General features: G+C 44.6%; 1 protein-coding gene across 2 annotated transcripts; it reads right to left on the minus strand.

Annotated features, from left to right (window-relative positions):
- Positions 1 to 12991: 12991 nt before the first annotated feature.
- Positions 12992 to 25195, minus strand: NOLC1 (nucleolar and coiled-body phosphoprotein 1). Of its 2 annotated transcripts, none has more exons than XM_004749409.3 (13): positions 24987 to 25195; positions 21832 to 21887; positions 21581 to 21720; positions 21347 to 21477; positions 19404 to 19569; positions 16678 to 16817; positions 16404 to 16551; positions 15804 to 15932; positions 15498 to 15608; positions 14766 to 15410; positions 14477 to 14583; positions 14158 to 14250; positions 12992 to 14002 (listed from the first exon to the last, which is right to left on the minus strand). In XM_004749409.3, the coding sequence occupies exons 1-13, from the start codon at positions 25104 to 25106 to the stop codon at positions 13844 to 13846; spliced, it is 2145 nt and encodes a 714-aa protein (XP_004749466.1). In that variant the 5' UTR covers positions 25107 to 25195; the 3' UTR covers positions 12992 to 13843. The 2 variants fall into 2 exon arrangements, with proteins under 2 accessions (XP_004749466.1, XP_004749465.1); XM_004749408.3 differs by having other exon boundaries at positions 21581 to 21723.
- Between the last annotated feature and the right edge of the window lie 301 nt (positions 25196 to 25496).

Raw genomic sequence — 25496 nt, forward strand, 5'->3', positions numbered from 1 at the left:
CAGTCTGTAAGGAAGTCCCACCACCACATGGATCAGCTGCCCATTACATGTTCTCATAGCTCTTTGCACATTGCCTTCGTTGCACTTAGGTTTATATTTATGCATTTACTTGTAATGATTAATATCTTTGCTCACTAGCCTGGGTAAACTTTGGTTGCTGGGACTGTGTCTTGTTTTTTTTGTTTTTTTCATTCATGATTGTATCTTCCTCATCTCTCACACAGAATCACATATGTACCTGGCACATAGCAAGCACTCATAATTGCTAAATGGATGGCTTTCTGTGTCTGGAAGGTTAATTTATTGAAATACTCTGTACTCCCCCCACCTTTCAACCCACTTCCAAGGTGGAAGCCTGGCCATTTGTTCTCAATCCTGAGCTCAAGGGGATCATGCTGGGAGAAGAAGGGACACAGGAAGACAAGGAAAGAGTGCCAGAGCCTCTGAGCTTCTGGCCTAGGAAGGACACTGGTCTGCAGTTTCCATAGGAGTGCGAACCTGTAGGTAGTCCCCTGTGTGAAAACCAGAGGGGAAGGCTGAGGGTTCCATTGTGAACATTGTGGTTCCTTTATAAGCCATGTTGCCTCTTGCTAGCTTTCAGGTTAACTGGTCACCAGTCATAGATAACCAAAACAGACTACAGACCAGAGAGCCTCCCCTCCCCACTCTCCAGAACCAAGGGTCTTCAAATGAGGGCCTGCCTGTTTTATTCATCTCTGTATCCAAAGGTTGACAGCAGTCTGTGGAATGTAACCGGATGGAGGACGACAACCTTCACACAGCAGCGGGCAAGAGCCCCATCTACTGGTCTCTTTAGTAACTGCAGATGGTTTAAGCAGGCTGAGCAGGAAACTTGGAGATGAGAACTCAGTGACCAGTTGAAACTTGGCTTTCCTGGCAGTTTTATTAGTGCCAGGAGCATTGCACTGGACTATACTCATCTCCTAACATAAATGGGTGGACCAAACAAAAGAGTAACTCCTGATCCGGGTACAAAAGGCCACTGCCATTGAACAGACTTAGCATAATCTTGCCTCTACATCCCACACACCCCTCTACTTGCTCCATCCCAAAGTCCCTCTTCTCCCACTAGAAAATTTTCCTCTTTCTTGCAATGGCATGTGCCTTCCTTATATCTGAAACTGCTACTCTTCTCTGAATCGTGGGCCAATGCCAGCTAAGTCTTTCATTACTTGTCCCCTTTGGGGTGCTACTCTGGCTGTTGGTGTCAGGACTTTGCATGGTGTACAGAACTGTTCCCAGGTCCAACTTCCCCCATTAGACTCTGAACTCTCAGAGAGTTCTATGGCTGGTTCAATACTCAAAAGTATTGAAGTATGGTTGTAGATACTCAAAAAATGCTGAATACAGGTAGATGGATATTCAAAGGACAGAGACTGCATTTTTACCTTAATGTGCCACCAGTTGCAGTTTTATCAACCCTAAGCAAATCACTTGATACTCAGTTGTTTCTCAACTATGGGCAATTTTGTCTCCCAGGGGACATGTAGAACTATCAGGAGCATTTCTTAAAAGATTTTATTTATTGGAGGGAGAGATCACAAATAGGCAGAGAGGCAGGCAGGAGGGGGGGGAAAGCAGGTTCTCTGCTGAGCTCGAACCCAGGACCCTGAGACCATGACCCAAGCTGAAGGCAGGGGCTTAACCCACTGAGCTACCCAGGCGCCCCTCAGGAGCATTTTTTAAAATTTTATTTTTCCATTTTTAAAAATTTTAATGCAATTAATGTAATGTATTATTGGATTCATCAGTCTTACACAATTCACAGTGCTCACTGTAGCACATACCCTCCCCAATTTCCATCACCCAGCCACCCCATCCCTCACATCCCCCTCCACTCCAGGAACCCTCTGTTTGTTTCCTGAGATTGAGTCTCCTACAGTTTGTCTCCCTCTCTGGTTTCATCTTGTTTTAGTTTTTCCTCTCTTCCCCTATGATCCTCTGCTTTGTTTCTTAGGTTCCACATATCAGTGAGATCATATAATTGTCTTTTTCTGATTGACTTATTTCACTTAGCATAATAGCCTTTAGTTCCATCCACTTCATTGCAAATGACAAAATTTCTCTTTTATTGATGGCTGAGTAGTATTCCATTGTATATATAAACACCACGTCTTCTTTATCCATTTATCTGTCGATGGACATCTGGGCTCTTTCCACAGTTTGGCTATTGTGGACATTGCTGCTATAAACATTGGGGTGCAGGTGCATCACTTCATAACTGCATCACTACCATTATCCTTAGGGTAAATAGCCAGTAGTGCCATTGCTGGGTCATAGGGGAGCTCTATTTTCAACTTTTTGAAGACCCTCCATACTGTTTTCCAGAGTGGCTACACCAGCTGCATTCCCACCAACAGTGCAGGAGGGTTCCTCTTTCTCCACATCTTCGCCACCATCTGTCGTTTCCTGACTAGCTAATTTTAGCCATTCTGACTGGTGTGAGGTGGTATCTCATTATGGTTTTGATTTGTATTTTCCTGATGCCGAGTAATGTGGAGTTTTTCATGTGTCTGTTGGCCATTTGGATGTCTTCCTTGCAGAAATGTCTGTTCGTGTCTTCCGCCAATTTCTTGATTAGATTATTTGTGTTTTGGGTGTTGAGTTTGATAAGTTCTTTATACATTTTGGATACTAGTCCTTTATCCGATATGTCCTTTGCAAATATCTTCTCCCATTCTGTCAGTTGTCTTTTGGTTCTTTTGACTGTTCCCTTTGCTGTGCAAAAGCTTTTTCATCTTGGTGAAGTCCCAAGAGTTCATTTTTGCCTTTGTTTCCCTTGCCTTTGGAGACATGGCTAGCAAGAAGTTGCCGCGGCCAAGGTCAGAGAGGTTGTTAACTGTGTTCTCCTCTACAATTTTGATGGATTCCGGTGTCACACTGAGGTCTTTCATCCATTTTGAGTCTATTTTTGTGTGTAGGGTAAGGAAATGGTCCAGTTTCATTCTTCTGCATGTGGCTGTCCAATCTTCCCAACACTGTTTTTTAAAGAGACTGTCTTTTTTACATTGGACATTCTTTCCTGCTTTGTCCAAGATTAGTGACCATAGAGTTGAGGGTCCACTTCTGGGCTTTCTATTCTGTTGCATTGATCTATGTGTCTTTTTGTTCCATTACCATACTGTCTTGATGATTAGAGCTTTGTAATAGAGCTTGAAGTCCAGAATTGTGATGCCAGCAGTTTTGGTTTTCTTTTTTAACATTCCTTTGGCTACTGGGGGTCTTTTCTTTTTCCACACAAATTTTAGGATTATTTGTTCCAGCTCTGTGAAAAAAGTTGATGGTATTTTGATAGGGATTGCATTGAATGTGTAGATTGCTCTAGGTAGCATAAAAATTTTAACAATATTCTTCCAATCCATGAACATGGAACATTTTTTCCATTTCTTTGTCTTACTCAATTTCTTTCATGAGTGTTCTATAATTTTCTGAGAAAAGATCCTTTGCCTCTTTGGTAAGGTTTATTCCTAGGTATCCTTCAGGAGCACTTTTAGCTGTTCAAACTGGGAGATGATACTGACACCTACTGGTGGAGGCCAAGGATGCTGCCACACACACTACAAAGCACAGGACAGTCCTCCACAACAAAGAATTACCTGGCCCCAAACGGTAATGGTGTTAAGGGTGAGAAACATTGATCTAATAGTTTTGGGTTGCAGTGTAGATATAACCTGCAAAGCACAAACCTACAAGGTATTGGAAAGTCTCTTAACTTTTGTCTATATGAAGTAAGTCCACTGCAGAGGAGCACGAGCCATCATGTGTGTAATTCACTGAACATATGAATTTCAGGAACAGTGCCTAAACCCATCAGCATTGCATAGGAATTCTAGATCCCTCACCAACCTAAAGTTTCTAAGAAATAGGATCAATTCTGCATATGAATATTTGGCAAATAAATAAAGAAACAGACAAACATCAAAGAACAACAACAACAAAAACATTGCCTGGATATAACCATTCACTCTAAGATATGATTCAAAACTTTGTTCAAAAGGTATGTCGCATATCACAAGGACACCAAGGCATGTTATTACCCAAATCTCCTTTTACTGTGCGAGTGGCAGTCACAGAGTCCTTACAATGTGCCAGGGACTGTGCTAAGTGCTTTAGATAAATCCTCAGTCCTTAAAATAGTCCTCTAGGGTAGTCAGATTTTTATAGACAAGATAAAAAAATACTCTGTCATTTTAAATATGAGAAAGTAGACTCAGAGGGATTAAATAATCTTTCTATTAAGTGCTGTGTTAGACAATTTGCTAAACTGCTTCATTTGTGTAACATTTTACCTGCATATACACACACACACACACACACACACTCACTCATAATGTATATATGCAGCAGGCTGAGCTCTGCAAGGCCCTAAGGAGAAAGGAGGTCTACTAAGTTAAAAAGGTAAAAAGGCAAACAACACTAGGAAGGGTTATATTTATGATATGCAAAAGAAAAAAACAAATAGTTTTTTTCTAAAAAGCCAGCTATGCAATGCTGATGGGTTTAGGCACTGTTCTAAAAAGCCATAGTTTTGTTTTAAGGTTTTATTTATTTATTTGACAGAGAGAGACACAGAGAGAGAGGGAACACAAGCAAGGGGCGTGGGAGAGGGAGAAGGCTTCCCGCCGGGCAGGGAGCCCAGTGTGGGGCTCGATCCCAGGACCCTGGGATCATGACCTAAGCCGAAGGCAGAGGCTTTAACCCACTGAGCCACTCAGGCACCCCAAATAAGTAAAATCTTAAAAATGGTTAAGACTGGGGTACCTGGGTGGCTCAGGGGGTTAAGCCTTTGCCTTTGGCTCAGGTCATGATCCCAGGGTCCTGGGATCGAGCCCCGCATCGGGCTCTCTGCTCAGCGGGGAGCCTGCTTCCCCCTTTCTCTCTGCCTGCCTCTCTGCCTACTTGTGATTTCTCTCTCTGTGTCAAATAAATAAAACCTTAAAAAAAAAATGATTAAGATTGCGGCACCTGGCTGTCTCATGGAGGAACATGTGACTCTTGATCTTGGGGTTGTGAGTTCAAGCCCCACAATGGGTGTAGAGATTACTAATAAAGAAAAAAAAAAAGTTAAGATTGGAGACTAACATTACCCAGATACCAAAAGCACACAAAGACAATCGGAACAAAAAAAAAAAAAAAAAAAGAAATTACAGGTCAATAACCTTGATGAACATAGATATAAAAATTTTCAACAACATATCATCAAACTGAATTCAGCAATACATTAAAAGGATCATATACCACAATCAAATGGGATTTACTCCAGGATTGCAAAAATCATTTGATATCTGTGAATCAATCAACATGATAAAAAGTAACAAAATAAAGGATAAAATCATATGATCATCTGGGGTGCCTGGGTGTCTCAGTTGGTTAGGGGACTGCCCTTGGCTCGGGTTATAACTCTGGGATCCTGGGATTGAGTCCTGCATCAGACTCCCAGCTCCATGGAGAGTCTGCTCTCCCTCTGACCTCCCCTCTCATGCTCCCTCTCACTCTGTCTTTCTCTCTCAAATAATAAATGAACAATGAAAAAAAAATCAAATGATCATCTCAACGCATGCACAAAAAGCATTTGAAAAAAATTCAACATCCATTTATGATAAAAATTCTCCATAAAGTGGGTAGAGTGGGAATATACCTCAAAATAACAAAGGCCAAGGGGTGCTGGGTGGCTCATTCAGTTGAGTGTCTGACTCTTGATTTTAGCTCAGGTCATGATCTTGGGGTTGTGAGACTGAGCCCCACAACTACTTGGGAGTCTCTTTCTCTTCTCCCTTTGCCCTTTCCCCCAACTCTGGTTCATGCTCTCTCTCTCTAAAATAAATAAATAAGAAAAATCTTTTTTTTTTTTTTAAAGATTTATTTCAGAGAGAGCGTGCACACAAACAGGGGGAACAATAGGCAGAGGGAGAGGGAGAAGCAGGTTCCCCCCTGAGCAGAGAACCCAACATGGGGTTCCATCCCAGGCCCCTGGGATCATGACCTGAGCTGAAGACAGATGCTTAACTGACTGAGTCACCCAGGTGCCTCAAATAAGTAAAATATTTTAAAAAATAAGTCATATATGACAAATCAACATCATACTCAACAGTGAAAAGCCGAAAGCTTCTTCTCTAAGATCAGGAACAAGACAAGAATGTCCACTCCTGCCACTTTTACTCAACATAGTACTGGAAGTCCTAGCCACAGCAATTAGAAAAGAAGAAGAAATAAAAGGCAATAATATTTATTTTATTTTAGTTATTCATTTGACAGAGACACAGAGAGAGAGAGGGAAAACAAGCAGGGGAGCGGGTAAGGGAGAAGCAGGCTTCCTGCCGAGCAGGGAGCCCAACCTGGGGCTCGATCTCAGGACCCTGGGATTATGACCCAAGCTGAAGGCAGACACTTAATGACTGAGCTACCCAGGTGCCCAAAAAGGCAATAATTGTTAAAAAAGAAAAAAAATAGTAAAACTGTCACTATTTGCAGACGACCTGATGCTATATACAGAAAATCCTGAAGACTCCAAGAAACTATTGGAACTATTAAATTCAGTAAAGTTGCAGGATACAAAATTAATACAGAAATCTGTTACACCAAAAAAACAACAATCCAATTAAATGGGCAGAGGACTTGAACATTTTTTCAAAAAAAGACAGACAGGGACGCCTGGATGGCTCAGTTGGTTAAGCAGCTGCCTTCGGCTCAGGTCATGATCCCAGCGTCCTGGGATCGAGTCCCACATCGGGCTCCTTGCTTGGCAGGGAGCCTGCTTCTCCCTCTGTCTCTGCCTGCCATTCTGTCTGCCTGTGCTCGCTCTCGCTCCCTCTCTCTCTTTGACAAATAAATAAAATCTTAAAAAAAAAAAAAAAACAGCCAGCCAGCCAATAAACACATGAAAAGATGCTCAACATCACTAATCATCAGAGAAATACAAGTCAAAAACACAAGGAGGTATCACCCCACATCTGTCCAAATGGCCAGTATCAAGAATAACAAGAGTTAGTAAGGATGTGGAAAAAAGGGAACCCTCATGTACTATTGATGGGAATGTAATTGATGTAGCCACTGTGGAAAACAGTATGGCAGTTCCTCAAAATATTAAAAATAGAAATTTCAGGGGCACCTGGGTGGCTCAGTCGTTAAACGTCTGCCTTTGGCTCAGGTCATGATCCCAGGGTCCTGGGATCAAGCCCTGCCCTGGCCTCCCTGATCAGCAGGAGGCCTGCTTCTCCCTCTCCCACTTCCCCACTTAGGTTTCCTCTTACTGTCGTCAAATAAAATGTAAAATCTTAAAAAAAGGGGGGGGGCGCCTGGGTGGCTCAGTGGGTTAAAGCCTCTGCCTTCGGCTCAGGTCATGATCTCAGGGTCCTGGGATTGAGCCCTGCATTTAGCTCTCTGCTCAGCAGGGAGCCTGCTTCCCCCTGTCTCTCTGCCTGCCTCTCTGCCTGCTTGTGATCTCTCTCTGCCAAATAAATAAAATCTTAAAAAAAAAAAATCGTTTGATCCATCAATTCTTCTGTTTATCCAAAGAAAACAAAAACACTAATTCAAAAGAATACACGCACCCCTATGCTCTTCATTATTTACAATAGCCAAGATATGGAAACAATCTAAGTATCCATTAATTAATTAATGGATAAAGATGTAGTGTGTGTTTACATACTGTGTGTGTATATATACTCAGCCATAAAAAACATCTTGCTATTTACAACAACATGGGTGGATCAAAAAGATATTATGCTAAGTGAAGTCACACAGAGAAAGACAAATACTGTATGATTTTACTTATATGTAAAATCTAGGGTGCCTGGGTGGCTCAGTTGTTAAGTGTCTGCCTTCAGCTCAGGCCATGGTCCCAGAGTCCTGGGATTGAGCCCCACATTGGGCTCCCTCCTTAGCAGGAAGCCTGCTTCTCTCTCTCCCAACTCTCCCTGCCACTGTCTCTCTCTCCGTCAAATAAATAAGTAAAATCTTTAAAAATCAAATCAAATCAAATTGAATCGAATCTAAAAAAACAACAAAACAGAAAGATTCAAAATACAGAGAACAGGGGCACCTGGGTGGCTCAGTTAGTTAAGCCTCTGTCTGACTCTTGGTTTCAGCTCAGATTGTGATTTCAGAGTCATGAGATCAAGCCCTGAGTCAGGGTCCAAGCTCAGTGGAGTCTGCTTAAGATTCTCTCTCCCGCTCCCTCTGCCCTCCCGTGCTCATATGAGCACATGTGCTTTCTCTCTGTTTTAAAATAAGTGAATAGGGACGCCTGGGTGGCTCAGTTGGTTAAAATAAGTGAATAAATCTAAAAAAACAAAGAGTAGAGGGGACACCTGGGTGGTTCAGTCCATTAAGTATCCACTTTTGGCTCGGATCATGATGCCAGAGGCCCAGGATTGAGCCCCGTTTTGGGTTCCCTGCTCAGCGGGAAGTCTGCTTCTCCCTCTGCCCTTCACCCTACTCGTGCTAATTAATAAAAAAAAAATCTTAAAAAAAAAAGATACAGAGAACGAACAGTGGTGGTTGCCAGAATAGAGTGGGGGGGGGGCATGGGCAAAATAGGAAGGGGACTAATGGGTACAAGCTTCCAGTTATAAAATCAACCACAGGGATGTAAAGTACAACATAGGGAATATAGCCAAAAATATTATAACTGCATGATGAGAAATAACTAGACTTGTGATCACTCATAATGTATATAAATGTATATATATGTATACATATATAAGGGCACCTGGGTGGCTCAGTTGGTTAAGCATCCAACTCTTGATTTTGGCTCAGGTTGTGATCTCATGGGTTGTGGGACTGAGCCCTGCATCAGGCTGCATGCTCAGTAGGGAGTCTGCTTCTCTCCTTCTCCCCATCAGTGCTAAAAAAAAAATCTTTAAAAAATTATAATGTGTATCAATGTTAATTATGTTGCACACCTGAAACTAATAATGTATGTCAACCATACTTCAATTTAAAAAAAATAACTAAGGGAAGCCTGAGTGGCTCAGGTCATGATCCCAGGTCCTGGGATGGAGCCCTGCATCAGGCTCCCTGCTCCACGGGAGGCCTTCTTCTCCCTCTCCAATTTCCCCTGTTTATGTTCCCAATCTCTCTGTGTGTCAAATAAATAAATAAAATCTTAAATAAAAAAGTAGTTAAGATAGTAAATTTAATGTTGTTTACCACAATTTTTTAAAAAAGAGACATGGGGTGCCTGGCTGGCTCAGTCCATAGAGCATGACTCTTGATTCCCCAGGCAATGAGTCTGAGCCCCATGTTGGAGCAAATATATTAGAAAAAAAAAAAAAAACTCTTTAAAAAGACTTTATTTGAGAGATTGAGTGAGAGAGGGAGGGACAGAGGAAGAGGGAGAAGCCAACTCCCCGCTGAGCAGGGTGCCATACATAGGGCTTGATCCTAGGACTCCAGGATCATGACCCAGGCTGAAGGCAGATGCTTAACCAACTAAGCCACCCAGGCATCCACCAAAAATAAATATTTTTTAAGGTTTTATTTATTTATTTGACAGACAGAGATCACAAGTAGGCAGAGAGGCAAGCAGAGAGAGAGGAGGAGAAGCAGGCTCCCCACTGAGCAGAGAGCCCGATGCGGGGCTGGATCCCAGGACCCTGGGATCATGACCTGAGCAGAAGGCAGAGGCTTACCCACTGAGCCACCCAGGCACCCCCAAAAATATTTTTTAAAGAGAGAGAGACTGGGATGCCTGGGTGGCTCAGCAGGTTAAGCCTCTGCCTTCAGCTCAGGCTCAGGTCATGATTTCAGGGTCTTGGGATCCAGCCCTGCATCAGCTCTCTGCTCAGCACAGAGCCTGCGTCCCTTCCTCTCTGCCTACTTGCGATCTGTCAAGTAAGTGAATAAAATCTTAAAAAAAAAAAAAAGACTCAGCACTTTCATTTATCCAAATGTTGGGGAAGAAGGCAAAATACTTTCCATAAACTGTTACTGGAACTACAAATTAGTACAATGGCTTTGGAGGGCAATAATAATTAAAATGTTAAACATACATTTCCTTTTTTTTTTTAAAGATTTATTTATTTGAGAGAGAGATAGAACATGAGCGAGGAGAAGGTCAGAGAGAGAAGCAGACTCCCCATGGAGCTGGGAGCCCTATGCGGGACTTGATCCCAGGATCCTGGGATCATGACCTGAGCTGAAGGCAGAGGCTTAACCCACTGAGCCACCCAGGCGTCCAGGAAAGCCAGATGTTTAAACAGGAATGGAATTAAGGATCATTATTGACTCAGGCACAAGGAACAGCTTATCTTTCCTCACAGTTCTTAATTCCACCTGTGGTGGTGGGAGGCATTCCCCCGGCCTTTGCTTTAAGCTCCTCCTTGAGTTTCTTCTGTTCTTTCTGTTTCTGCTTGAATGTCTTACCTTCCTCGTCCCATCTCCTTGGCCTGCTTCATGGGCTGCTTCAGGGGTTTCTTGCCACTCTTGTGGCCAGACATGACACCTGCTGTCCTGTGAGGATATTTTTCTAGGAAACACTGTGATTGTTGGGTCAAAGGAAATGTAGGGACGCCTGGGTGGCTCAGTTGGTTGGACGACTGCCTTCAGCTCAGGTCATGATCCCAGGGTCCTGGGATCGAACACTATCCAGCTCTCTGCTCAGCAGGGAGCCTGCTTCCTCCTCTCTCTCTGCCTGCCTCTCTACCTACTTGTGATCTCTGTCAAATAAATAAAATCTTAAAAAAAAAAATCCAGAGATACTCGGTTCCATGTACAAGAACATTCACTATGCAACGCACTGGGCTGGTTCAGTCTGAGGAGTATGACTCTTGATCTTGGGGTTATGAGTTTGAGTCCCACACTGGGGGGAATTTACTTTAAAAAACAAAACAACATGGGACGCCTGGGCGGCTCAGTTGGTTAAGCAGCTGCCTTCAGCTCAGGTCATGATCCCAGCGTCCTGGGATCGAGTCCCACATCGGGCTCCTTGCTCCACAGGGAGCCTGCTTCTCCCTCTGCCTCTGCCTTCCACTCTGTCTGCCTGTGCTCGCTCTCACTCTCTCTCTCTCTGACAAATAAATAAAATCTTTAAAAAAGAAAAAAACACAACAGAAAAACGAATATCCACTGTGGCTCTATTTGTAGTAGCAAAATACTGAAAAAACAAACATCCACCAATGTTATTGGCTTGCATACTTATACTACTGCTTCCTACTACAATGGAGAACCATGCAGACATTAAAAATTAGCTACTGTGTTATAAAATGAGCTCCAATGTTATGAAACACTGCATCTAGCAAGCTACCCCATTTGTGTAAGGAAAAAGATGAGTGGAAGCATGTAACAGAACATTCAACAAAACTATGAAGATACAGATTCAAGTCCCAGGAAACAGCTAAGATGGAAATTTAATTTTCATTTTATTGTATCAGATTTTGTAAGTATATCCAAAAACAAAAGCATGAGAATAATGAAAAAATACCAATTCTTTTTTCTTTTTTAAGATTTATTTATTTTAGAGATAGAGCACACCCACAAACAGGGAAAGAGCAAAAGGGAGAGGGAATCTCCAGTGCACTGTGAGAGTGGAGCCAATGCAGGGCTCAATCCCATGATCCACGACCAAGAGTCAGACACTCAACCAACAAAGCCACCAAGGTGCCCCAATTATTTTCAAACACTCTTAGTTTAGTGGCTTTCAACCTCAGCTGCTCATATTAGAATCACTCAGATTAAAAAAAAAATCCTTACACCCAGGCCCCACCAGAGAGCACCAGGGTCTGACACACTCAAGCTGGTCTGGGATGGGCTCTTGGGTTTTAGTATTTTTTAAGTTTCCCAGATGATTCTAATTTTCAGCCAGTGTTGCAAAATCACTGACTTAGACCAGGAATTAGCAAACGCTTTCCGTTTTCCATAGAGGGCCAGTTAGCAAATACCGTAGGCCCAGTGAGCCACATAAAGTCAGCCACATATTCTTCCAAGCACTTTTAAAATGTAAAAAAACCAAGCCCCATGTTGGGTGTGGTGCCTACTTAAAAACAAATAAATAAATTAAATTAAAATATAAAAACCATTCTTAGCATCAAAGCATTACAAAAACAAGCTGTGGACCAGACTCACCCATTGGCCATTCTGCCAACCCCAGTTTAGACTATGCACGATCTGGACTATGGCCTGGACACAAGCAAGGTATGGCCACGAAAAGCCAGAAAGCTGCTGTCAAGAAAATTCTTCAGTGAACTCACAGGTCTCACTCCAGCCCTCTAACTGGCATCCAAGTTGTTCTGGTTTAAACAGGTGAGAGGGCTTTGGACTCACAATAAAAATCTCCCAAGACACATTATACATCAGTCAGTTTATTATTTTGTACTAAGATGGATAACACTTACCATGCAGACTGATGTACCTATGTCAGCATGAAAGCTGCATATTCTTCCTAGAGGCAGTTACATGGAAAACCAACTTACTATCAAGTTACCTGGCAAGTATGGAATCAGAACAAGGGGAGGCTAATCTTAAAACCTACACCTCCCCTCATCCATAAAGCTAGGGCACACTTTCCCACCACAGAAACAGCCCCAGTCTCCAGTTTGCTGTTGCCTCCTCCCTCCGCAGCTTGCTCTGGCCAAGCTCTCATCTCCTACAGCTTTAGGATCGGCTGCCTTGGCCTCAGAGTCGCATTTCTGCTCACAGGTATTTTTTTAGTTACTGACAATTAAGGTTCTGAAAGGGGCACATCAGATGCTCCCATGTTCCAACTACAAACAACAATCTTGGGATACTCTCCCAACCCCACCAAGTTTTACCACCTAATATGCTTCATAAAGGTTCTTCCCATTTCCGTTAGCACATACACAGGTTACCTATAAATTTGCCTAATGTAATCTTACTCCTACTGAGGATTGAGATTTTTAGTTACAGTTTTTATTCTTTGATTTTCTTGATCAGTGATTTCCAATCACATAGGAGTTAATGAAGCTAATTTTGTGTCACCACTTCTACTAAAACAGAAATACCAAATGATATGTACTTTTCAGATTGTTATTTTGTTCCCTAAAAAAAAAACAAGGAAATGCAGTCCTTAAATTAGTACTACTAAGGATCATCAAAAAAAGTCTCCGAACAATAGAAAAGTTTATGCTTTCAAAATAAAAAACTAAACATATACTGCAAACATTAAATGTTAATATTACAGAAAACAAAATATTTAGACTAACCCCACAGCATTCACACTACACCAGAATTTTAACTGTAACAAAAGGGGATTTTATCCCCAAAAGTAGTTAAGTCCATGCTCGCTGAAAACATCAGTCCTAAACCCCATAAAAGAGGATGAACTACACAGTGCATGCTTAGCAAACATATACATTAACCATTCTTAACTGCCCCTTCCCAAAGCTGTGAGGGTAGGACGGATGAATGTGAACAAATGACAGAATTCTCCAATTATAAAAACTCATAATGTAACCTTTACTACATCTTGGGCAATAGCTAAGATTTTATCTTTACCCACCTGTGAAATCACAACGAAAATGAATAGGAAACGATTTAATATAAAATTTACAAATTTCTCAGCATGAGGACTTCCATAGAACAGGGAGAAGGGAATGAGGGAATGACAACTAAAATTTTTCTTTTTCTTAAAAAAGAACACTCTTATGTTGTCCTTACTTCTCAACACTCAAAAGCCAAACCTGTACAAAACTACGAACACAGAAAACGGCCAAAGAGGATGTTACAATGCAAAGTCTTCGGACCTCTTCTAAACTGCTGTCCTCGCCAAGACCCTCCCTTAATAGAGCTGAGGGTTTCCCAGGTCCACTGGGGAAAGTAAGTGGCATTGGATCATCACCCCTGCTTCACCACACATGGCCCCAGGTCACTCGCTGTCAAACTTAATGGAATTGACCTGGACAGAGATGGAGCCTCCCCGGTAGCTGCCCCGCTTCTTCTTGGTTTTCTCATGCCGGAACGATTTGCCTTTGGTGAACTTCAGAACCTGATTGGCGCGTTCCCCCCAGTCTCCAGCTGCACCCCGCTGGTAAGCAGAGAAAAGTGGTTAATACACAGAAGGACAACACCAAGGCCCTGTTACTTTTACTTTCTTCTCCCTGCTCAAGGCAACATGAACCAAAAAGCTGCCCTCTCTTCCACCCAGCCCCCTTAAGAACAGCAAACATGCTCTCCCCTCACCTTGGCATCAAAGGAGTTGTCTGCCACTCGAGCATCTACCTCAATTTCCTCCTCCCTGATCCTTCGGAAAGGGGATGATGCCCTTTTTTCTCCCTGGAGAAGAATGAAGTAAGAAGTAAGTTAAAGACAGAGTGGCCATTTAACAGAAAAGCCCTGCTTAGCTACACATGTGAGAGAGTGCCAGGCCATGGGGAGAATTGTCAAGATCTCACGACCCTGAGGGGAAAGCAAGAGATGGAGGCTTAACCAACTGAGCCACCTAGGTGCCCCTTTCTACTCTTTAAAGGCTGGCTCCCGACAAGAAAATAAGAGAACTTACTTTCTTCCTTTTTGGAAATGTGTTGGGGGTCTGGGGCTTTATCTTCTTGGCTTGAGGAGTCTCTGCCTCTTTGGCAGCCTCATTCTGCTTCCGCTTCTTTCCGGAACCTACAAAACAAAAAGCCAGACTCAGGAGACCAGCTTCCTATTCCTCCTCCCAGGTTCCCACACCGAGGGCATACAACTGGAAGCCTAACTGTGGGCCTCCTCTCCCTACCCCATCCCCCAAGTGTATATCCCAAACATACTTGGGGGGACAAACCAAGGAGACAGATTCTTTGGATACAGACCTGGCTTAGAAACTGCTAATGCTGCCTTTTTCTTTTCTTCTTCTTCCTCATGGCTATCCCTGTCTGCTTTTCCATTCTGCGTAGTCACTGCAGAGGTCCCATTGGTCTTGAGGGCTTGTGGCCTTACACTGCCCTTGCCCTTAGGCTTCTCCTTCACTTCTTCCTCACTGGAATCATCAGAGGAAGAACTGCTGCTGCTCTCGGCCTTTGCTTGCTTTGTGGAAGCCGCCTTGGAAGAGGCTACAACTCCTGCTGCCTTCTGTGGCTTCTTTTTAACTGGGGATTTTGACATCTTCTCCTCCTCCTCTTCCTCACTGCTAGAACTATCTGAATCAGAGCTGCTGTCCCCACCACCCTGGGGGGCCTGTTTGGCAGGCAAAGACGGAGCTGCTTTGGCTGCTGCCTTGGACTTGGGAGTGACCACAGTCTTCTTCATCTTTTCCTCTTCACTAGAACTGCTCTCCTCCTCGCTGGAGCTGCTATCAGCCTTTCTGGTGAGAGGCTTCTGGCCACTACCTACAGGCTGCTTGGGAGCTGTGGCTGGTTTAGCTGCAGGTTGCTTGGGAGTGGCAACCGGCCTACTTGGTAGATTCTTGGTAGTACCGGCTGATCTGGCAGGAGCTTCATCCTCAGAACTATCAGAGTCTAGACAGAGAGCAAATAATAAATAGAAATCAGACTGGAGAGAGCCCCTGGAGCTCCCACCACCCTGAGGGCTTCCATATACCTTACCTGAGCTGTCTGAAGAGCTCTCTGGCGCTTTCTTTGCTGGAACTGGTTTAGAGGTTGCTTTAGAGATGACTGCCTTAGCTGGAGGTTTCTTTTCTTCCTCAGAACTGGAATCTGGAGGGAATCTATGGCATTAGGCTGGGACCAGAGTCCCAACCCAACCAAAAGCAACAAAAAGGAGGCTGCAAAGACCCACACAGAAACTTAAACCCTGTCTTGCTTCAGTGAAAAACGAAAGGCATAGAGGCCTTTTTGTCTTTTATATTTCTCATCACTCTCCCAGGCCCATTCTCCACGGAGAGGACTCACCAGACTCATCGCTGCTGTCCTCACTGCTTTCCACAGGCTGCTGCTTCTCTGCAGCTTTCTTGGGAGCCTGGGTTCCCAGGGACTTCTTGGATGGGGCAGCTGAAGGTGGGGGGACTGAACTATAGGGACCTGTTTTTAAAAAAAAAAACAAGGGGTACCTGAGTGGCTCAGTGGGTTAAGCCTCTGCCTTCAACTCAGGTCATGGTCTCGGGGTCCTGGGATCGAGCCCTACATCGGGCTCTCTGTTCAACAGAGAGCCTGCGTCCCTTCCTCTCTCTCTGCCTGCCTCTCTGCCTACTTGTGATCTCTCTGTCAAATAAACAAAATATTTAAAAAAAAAAAAAACCTATAGGGACCTGCTTCCCCCTGCTTATGCACACATGCACATGCTCTCTCTGTGAAATAAGTAAATAAAATCTTAAAAAAAAAAAGGTAAGTGTTGTGGTGGGACTCCACACTTAGCAGGGAGTCCCCTTGGGATTCTCTGCCTTTCCCTCTGCCCCTGCCCCCGACTCCCACCTTGTGCACATGCTCGCTCATGCTCTCTAAAAAAAAAAAAAAAAAACAAATAAATAACTTCAAGGGGAAAAAAAACCTCACCTGGTTTTTTTTTCATGGGTTTTTTCTGCTCTTCCTCCTCCTCCTCCTCCTCCTCACTGGAAGAGTCTTCACTGCTGGAACTCTTCTGGGTAGGGGCAGCCATTGTTTTCACTGGAGCCTTGGCCACGACTTGCTTTTTAGGTACAGTCTGCGTCATATGGAGAAAACTAGTTACCACAGGAAAAAGCTGATCCAACTAAACTTGTCAAGAAATGGAGACACCCTCACTCCCCCACCTCCCCACCCATCCCCTGGTACAAGTTCTGGCCCAAACCTTCTTAGGTATGGCTGCCGCCGCTGCCACCTCCTCCTCCTCATCACTGCTGCTGCTGCTGCTGCTGCTGCTGCTGCTGCTGCTCTTCTTGCTGGCCACTTTCCCATTGGTTAGTTTAGGTGCCACACGGGCTGGGATACCTGGGAAGGAAAAAAAAATTGGGTAAGAAATACCAAGGCCTTAATGGACCCTGGAAACCTGTTAGCTTAGAGCTTAGGAGTCTATCGATTCTCTTGCCTTCATTTTACTTTTTTAAAAGATTTTATTTATTTATTTGACAGAAAGACAGCTAGAGAGGGAACACAAGCAGGGGGAGTGGGAGAGAGAGAGAATCAGGCTTCCTGCTGAGTAGGGAGCCTGATGTGGGGCTCAATCCCAGGACCTTGGGGATCATGATCTGAGCCAAAAGCAGACGCTTAACAACTGAGCCACCCAGGCACCCCAATTCTCTTGCCTTTAGAGCAAGCATGAGGGAAACCACCACGGCTGACTATCAAAGGATGACCTTCCTGACCAATTTCGAACATAAAACTATCTTTACTAAATGATATGATGTAGTGGGGCTCCTGGATGGGTCAGTCCATTAAGCATTTGACTCTTCATTTCAGCTCGGGTCATGATCTCAGGGTCACAGTATCAAGGCCTGCATGGGGCTCTGGGCTCAGAGCAGGGGTCTGTTTGTCCCTCTCACTCTGCTCCTCCCCAAGCTCATGTGTGAACATTCTCTCTCTCTCTCAAATAAATAGGATCATAAAAAAGGAAAAAAAATATGTAAACAATTCAAATGTATTCTATGAAATCTTTTACTCCAACTTCATTCAGAGAAGCTCCTATAAATCATAACCTGTCATCACAAGCATACTACAAGAAAGAGTTTAAATTCTCACAGGTCCTACAGAGTAAATGCATAGGACAGATGATGGCAATGAAAAGCACAAAACATAGATGTACAAGTGCTTATAACAAAACGGCATTTATAGGGATGTAAATCATCTATTAACAAGAATGGCAAATGGATACTTTTTTTTTTAAGACTTTATTTATTTGTTTGACAGACAGAGATCACAAGTAGGCAGAGGAAGGGAGAGAGAGGGGGGGACGCAGGCTCCCCGCTGAGCAGAGTCCGATGTGGGGCTTGATCTCAGGATCCTAGGATCAAGACCTGAGCCGAAGGCAGAGGCTTCAGCTCCCAGCTCCCTGGGATACCTTTTATTTTAAAGATTTATTTATTTTAGGGGGCACCTGGATGGCTCAGTTGTAAGCATCTGCTTCTGGCTCAGGTCATAATCCCAGCATCCTGGGATCGAACCCCACATCAGGCTCCCTGCTCAGTGGGGAGCCTGCTTCTTCCTCCCCTGTTCTTGCTTTCTCTGTCTCTCTCTCAAATAAATAAAATCTTTAAGAGAAAATAAATTTAAAAAATAATAATAAAGATAAACTTATTTGAGGAAGAAAGAGCACGTAAGACTGAGGGCACAGGGAGAGGGAAAGAGAGATATCTCAAACAGACTCTCTGCTGAGTGGAGCCCAACATGGGGCTCAATCCCACATCCCTGGGATCAGGACCCAAGCTGAAATCAAGAGTTGGACACTCAACCGACTGAGCCACCCAGGTGCTTCTGGATACCATTTTTTAAAACACGTTTTTTGGGGGGCACCTGAGTGGCTCAGAAGGTTAAGCCTCTGCCTTTGGCTCAAGTCATGATCTCTGGGTTCTGGGATCGAGCCCCGCATGGGGCTCTCTGCTCAGCAGGGAGCTTGCTTCCCCTCCTTCTCTGCCTGCCCCTGCCTACTTGTGATCTCTCTCTGGCAAATAAATTCTTTTTTTTTTATTAAGATTTTTTTTTTTTAAGATTTTATTTATTTATTTGTCAGGGATAGAGGGAGAGAGAGAGAGCGAGCATAGGCAGACAGAGAGGCAGGCAGAGGCAGAGGCAGAGGGAGAAGCAGGCTCCCTGCCAAGCAAGGAGCCCGATGTGGGACTCGATCCCAGGACACTGGGATCATGACCTGAGCCGAAGGCAGCTGCTTAACCAACTGAGCCACCCAGGCGTCCCTTTTTTTAAAGATTTTATTTGAGAGACCGAGATCACAAGTAGGCAGAGAGGCAGGCAGAGAGAGGAGGAAGCAGGCCCCCCGCTGAGCAGAAAGCCCGATGCGGGACTCGATCCCAGGACCCTGAAATCATGACCTGAGCCGAAGGCAGAGGCTTTAACCCACTGAGCCACCCAGGTGCCCCAAATAAAATTTTTTTTTAAAAGCAAAGATTTAAAACAAAAAACAAAAAAAACTACATTTTTCCTCACTACAGACTATTTCTCTAGTTACTAATCCCTAATTATGAAATGTTCCACTTATTAATAAAAAACCTCTTCTTAAGAAATAAAAAGACACTAAGCAGTATTTCTAATTCAGCCACTGCCATTTCACCCCTATGCTAAAGGAGCAATTTTTTTTTTTTTGAGAGAGCAGGCAAGCGTGGGCACCAGCACACACACATGGGATGGGGAACGGCGAAAAACAGAGAGAAAGAATCTTAGACATGCTCCATGCCCAGCGTGAAGCACAACGTGGGGGTCAACCACAGGACCCTGAGATCATGACCTGAGCTGAAGGCAGAAGCTCAACTGAATGAGCCATCCAGCTGCCCCTGAATGAGCAATTTTAATACAAGTCCCCAGAGCAAACTAGTCCCCAGCCTGGCCTCTTGGGAATGGAAATAGTACCTGGTTTGGCTGAGGCTTTAGTCTGAGTTTTAGCTGCCACAGGTGTTGTCTTTGGCTTCTGGTTCTTTGGTGACTCATCTTCTGAGCTTGAGTCTGAATCAGAATCAGAGCTCTTGGCCTTCTTAGGAGGAGCTTTGACTGCCTTGGATTGGGGCTTAACTCCCTTCTGTGAGGAAACACACAATGAAGAGAATCAGCAAGAGGTTCTGGGTACCCAAAGGGCATCCTAAGGTGGAAACCATCTTAGACTACTTTTATTTTTTAGGAGCTAACGGAGCAGTAAGAGCAAATAAATGCTGAGCAAGATGACATCTAAGGGCACCTGGATGAATGAGTCAGTACAGTATGCATCTCTTGATCTTGGAGTCATGAGTTCAAGCACCATGTGTGGCACAGTGTGTACTGAAAAAACACAGCATCTGAAAAGGGCACCAAATTCTTCATGGGAAACAAAAATATTGGGGCACCTGCCTGGCTCAGTGGTTAGAGCATGAAACTTGATCTTGGGGTCATGATTTTGAGTCCCACACTGGGAACAGAGATTACTTAAAAATAATTTAAAAATCTCAAGAAAAAGGGAAGGACGGACGGATGGACAGATGAAAGGAAAGAAGGAAAGAAGGTGGAAAGGGAGTGAGGGAGGAAAAGGGACTCCTGGGTGGCTCAGTCAGTTAAGCATCTACCTTTAGCTCAGGTCATGATATCAGGGTCCTGGGATGGGGCCCACATCCGGCTCCCTGCTCAGTGGAGAGAGTGCTTTTCCCCCTGCCCCCCCTTATGTGTGCACACATGCATGCTCTCTCTCTCAATAAATAAAATCTTTCTAAAAAAAGGAAAGAAGGGACGCCGGGATGGCTCAGTTCTTAAGCGTCACCTTTGGCTTGGGTCCTGATCTCAGGGCCTCAGGATCGAGCCCGGCATTGGGCACCCTGCTCATTGGGGAGCCTGCTTTCCCTCTCCCAGTCCCACTGCTTATATTCCCTCTCTCAATGTGTCTCTGTCATATAAATTTTAAAAAATTAACCTTAAGAAAGAAAGAAAGAAAGAAAGAAAGAAAGAAAGAAAGACAGACCCAACCCTGTCCTTGCCATTCCCTGCTTAAGAGTTCCAAATACCTGTCTACAAAACATACTCTTACTTACTCTTGGAATCTTAGGCAGTGTTCCAGAAAAAACGAACGCCACCTTGGAAACAGAATGGGTTCCTCTAGATTCAGAGTGCAACTTCACCCTCACATACCCTTTCCAAGCTTCATACTTCTACTTTCTCCACCACGGTCACCTGTTATATATTTTACGTATTTATGTATTTTAAAGATTCATTTTATGGGCCGCCTGGGTAGCTCAGTGGGTTAAGCCTTTGCCTTCAGCTCAGGTCATGATCTCGAGGTCCTGGGACTGTGCCCCACATCGGGCCCTCTGCTTGGCAGGGAACCTGCTTCCCACCCCCCACCCCCGCCTACTTATGATCTCTCTCTGTCAAATAAATAAAAATCCTTAAAAAATAAATAAAAATTCATTTTATTATAAAGACAGAGGGGGCATGCACACTCACACACGCTTCGGAGTGGGGGGAGGTGCAAAGGGCGAGGGAGGCAGAGTTGCTGAACCCCTGCTGAGCAGAGAACCCAACTGGCGCTTGATCTCAAAATCCTGGGATCATGACCTGAGCCAAAACCAAGAGTAGGAGGCTTAACCAACTGGGCCACCCAGGCACCCCTTATTTATTTTCCTTTTAAGTAATCTCTACATCCAACATGGGACTCAGGCATGTAACTCCGAAATCAAGAGTCCCATGCTCTACTGACTAAGGCAGCCAGGCGCCCCCGTAGTCACCTGTTATACACCCACTGGCATCCCTTGTTTCCAAGCTATAAGCCAGGACTCTAGGTTTCTTCTTCCTAATCCCTTCAACAACCTCTTTCCTTCCCAAAAGGTGCAAACCTGAACAGGCTTTTTCTTCTTGTCATTGTCCTCCTCCTCATCACTGGATTCCTCACTGCTGCTGCTCTCTGATGCTTTGGCTGCAGCCTTTCCAGGATGCTGAGGCAAACTGGCCCGCTTGGCAGGTACAGCTGAACAGAACCACAGACCCCAGTGAGAAACAGCCACGTGGTACAGGCAGGCTACAAATACCTTTCTGGGAATCACTAACACCAACTCCTTGCCCAGACTTACCAGCTTTCTTAGCTGGAGGTCCTTGGGGTTCTTCCTCCTCACTGCTGTCCTCACTGCTCTCACTGGATGAAGTCTTCTTCTTAGCCTTCTTACTCACTGGTCCATTTGCCTGTACCTTCCGCTTTGGGGCCTTGGCAGACCTGCTGAGGTAGATGAGGCTAACTTTTGGGGGATCAGGATCTTCCCACACCAAGGAACATAGCCCAACTCCTTGGGGGAAAACCAGTCACAGTGATACAGGGAAGACTTACTTGAGCCAGAAGCTGTAGATGTCTAAGAGAGAAGAGGCGTTGGCGTCCTGTTGGGTCTATAGGAGAAAAAAAGAACATAGTAAGAAAATTTTATCCTGGTTCTTCTAGCAGGAAATCAGATTTATTCTCTCTTTAAAACTGACCTGCTTTGGGGTGTCTGGTGGCTCAGTCAGTTAAGTATCTGCCTTCAGCTCAGATCATGATCTCAGGTCTTGGGATGGGGGCCCCGTATCAGGCTCCCTGCCCAGCAGGGAGTCTGCTTCTCCCTCTACCCTCTGCTCATACTCACTTACTCTCTTTCTCTCTCAAATAAATAAGCAAAATCTTAAAAAAAAAAAAAAAAAAAGTGACCTCTTCTATACCTGCTGTATTTGGTGTAAATGTTACTTCTTCATAAGACTTCTTCTACTTGCACAAATTAAGAGAAAAAAAATCTATTTATGTACTTTCCAATTTTCAACATCAGAAACTTGGGATACTCACAGTTTCTGTCACCATCTATCCCCAGTTAATCCTATTTATGAAAGCCTTTAAAAAAATGTGCTTTCCCAGGACACTTGGGTGACTCAGTCGGTTAAGTGTCTACCTTCAGCTCAGCTCATAATCCTGGGGTCCTGGGATCCAGTCCAATGACAGCCTCCCTGCTCAGCAGGGAGTCTACATCTCTCTCTCTCTCTCTGCCCCTGCCCCACCTTGTGCTCACACGTGCACAATCTCTCTCTCAAATAAAAATAAAATCTTTTAATGTGCTTTCCCTTTAAGCTAGCAATGCATTGTCTAGGAATTCATCGTTACTCATGAAACAAGAACACTAACAGAAGAGAGCATTTCCTGCAATATGGTTTATAATACCAAATCATTGGAAACCAGCCTCCAAAACTGGTTAAAAAGCTAAGTTATAGGGCACCTGGGTGCCTCAGTGGGTTAAAGCCTCTGCTTTCAGCTCAGGTCATGATCCCAGGGTCCTGGGATCGAGCCCCCCTTGGGAGCCTGCTTCCCTTCCTCTCTCTTTGCCTGCCTCTCTGCCTACTTGTGATCTCTGTCAGATAGATAAACAAATTCTTAAAAAAAAAAAAAAAAAAGCTAAGTTATATACTCAGTACAAAAATTACTTTCAGTTATTAATTACACTGATAATAGATTGTAAGTTGATTTAAAAAAAAAGGCAAAACATTGCAGTACCATCAAGAGTACAGGCTCAGGGTGCCTGGGTAGCTCAGAGGGTTAAGCCTCTGCCTTCGGCTCAGGTCATGATCTCAGGGTCTTGGGATCGAGTCCCACATCGGGCTCTCTGCTCGGCAGGGAGCCTGCTTCCTCCTCTCTCTCTCTCTGCCTCTCTACCTGCTTGTGATCTCTGTCTGTCAAATAAATAAATAAAATCTTATAAAAAAAAAAAAAGAGTACAGGCTCAGACTTACATGTGTATAAATGTGAAACTCACCTCTGCCTCTGTGTGACCCTCAGCAAATAACTTAATCTTTTCAAGACTTTATTTCTCTATAACATGGAGATAATACTGTACATCTTATTAAGTTGTTGAGAGAATTAGAGATAATGCATATAAAAGACTTAGCATCTGGAAACACCATCTGGCCTTCAGTAAGCTTTGCAGAAAGATTAGTTTTTGTTATATAAAAAAATCCTGGGGCACCTGGGTAGTTCAGTGGGTTAAAGCCTCTGCCTTCAGCTCAGGTCATGATCCCAGGGTCCTGGGATCGAGCGCTGCATTGGGCTCTCTGCTCAGCAAGGAGTCTGCTGCCCCCTCTCTCTCTGCCAGCCTCTCTGCCTACTTGTGATCTCTGTCTGTCAAATAAATAAAATCTTTAAAAAAAAAAAATCCTGATTCTGAAAAAGACCCAATTCCTTCCAGCCCATTGTGAAAATACTTTCTGCAGCCTCCCTAATGGTCAATTAAAAAACAGTTCCAATATGAAAGCAGTTGTAGGGGATCACAAGGCAGGCTGTCCCAGCTTAAGGTAGCCCTTTCTGAAGCTGATTTGATTCTGTCTTTGTGCAGCCCGATTCTGCCACAAAGAATAAATTTAACTTCTGAATCAAAGGCTAAGAAGACTGTCAAAGACTACACTCTACCCTCTTTCAAGATGTTTTCCCATGCATCAGGATTTTTTTTTTAATTAAAGATTTTATCTATTCATTTGACAGAGAGAGAGCAAGCACAAGCAGGAGGAGTGGCAGAGAGAGAGGCAGGCCCATGTGGGGCGTGATCCCAGAACCCTGAGATCATGACCTGATGCTTAACTGACTAAGCCACCCAGGTGACCCATGACTGCTTTTCTTGCCTGAGATTCCAACCCTTTCACATCCCTGGTCCACTTTTTACATGTATTTGGACCATCCTATATTACCATAAATATGTATTACCATAACTATGATAACAGCTTTCACTCACTGATGCTTCCTGAGCACCAGGCACTGGGATTGCCACTTCATATTTATCACGTTACTGAAATTCACAAAAATATTATAAAATGGATGATGGCATCTCTGTAGGAATAGAAACAAACTCAGAGAGGTTCAGCAAGCTGTTCAGGTTACACATCTTAAGAAGTAAGAGAGCCTGGTCCCAAATCTAGATGTGCTTGATTCCAGAAATCAAAGATCCAAGCCCACTGTCTGGTTGGGCTGTGATGCTCAATTCTGCTTTGGTATACCTCTACTCTCACTTTCTTCTAGTATTTACTAACGAAAATCCCATCCCCCATTTCTAACGCAATTTCATCTTGGAATCCCGGGTAAATTCGACTGAGTTCAGGTCAAGTCACGTTTTGTATCAACCAACGTAAAACCCAAGAAGGAACCAAGAGCCTCCAATGCCTCCAGTGGGACACCACGCTCCCTCCAGCTCGCCGCACTCCGCCAGCCACGTGACCTGGGCCACGAGGAACCCACGCTGCCGTAGCTGCACCGCTCAACAGAAAAAGGCAACAAGACTCAACGCTACCTAGTGAGACCTCGTGGGGTACCAGCTGCCGAGACTTCAGGCTCCCGGGTCACCGCCGAGAGTTCGGCACAAAGGCCCCGCAGATACTGGATTGGAAGACCCTAGAGACCTCGGTACCCGGAAACCTAACCCTGTGAGGGCCCGAAGACCTGTTGTGCTCCCACCCCAGCCCTTGTCCCAAGCCCGCACTCACAGCGCCTGTTGCCTTGGCAAATTTACTGGCCACCTCCGAGAGCTGGTTATCGCGCAGAAAGCCGAGCACGAGGGGATACAGGTCGCTGGGAACCACGCGGCGCAAGCTGGCGTCCGCCATCCTCCGGGCAACACGCGTCACTACCTTTGCGGACGCTCAGGACTCAGGAACTCCGCAACCCGGACGGATGGGAGTGGACCCGCTGTGACGTCATCACGCGGCGCGGACGTACGGCGGAAGGGGCGGGCATACTCCTCAGGGCAGTCCCGCCTCCAATTTGGTGGCAGGATCAAGGCGAAATCTATAAACTCTTTCCGGTGCCACAAGCATCGCCATCTTGGTGAGGGCGGAGCCCTCTGTCCACCACCTTGCGAAGGCGGAGCCCTGACGTCACGGCTCACGCCCTCGCCAGTGGCGGGAAAACTTTAGATTTCCCGCGCCGTTTCAGCTAGAGCCACCGTTTGTTTTTTTTTTTAAGAGCTGCAACTGGGATTTGCTTTCCAGAGTAGA

Source organism: Mustela putorius, unplaced genomic scaffold (assembly GCF_011764305.1).
Source record: "Mustela putorius furo isolate JIRA1106 unplaced genomic scaffold, ASM1176430v1.1 tig00003909_pilon_pilon_pilon, whole genome shotgun sequence".
Lineage (NCBI taxonomy): Eukaryota > Metazoa > Chordata > Mammalia > Carnivora > Mustelidae > Mustela > Mustela putorius.

Bases quoted from the DNA above. Each gene is read 5' to 3' on its own strand.
- NOLC1 (XM_004749408.3), bottom strand. From the start codon at position 25,106: ATGGCGGACGCCAGCTTGCGCCGCGTGGTTCCCAGCGACCTGTATCCC. The intron at 21,888-24,986 runs GTGAGTGCGGGC...TTTCTCCTATAG, and splicing joins TTGCCAAGGCAACAGGCGCT to ACCCAACAGGACGCCAACGC. The intron at 16,818-19,403 runs GTACTATTTCCA...TTTCCTTCCCAG, and splicing joins TAAAGCCTCAGCCAAACCAG to GTATCCCAGCCCGTGTGGCA.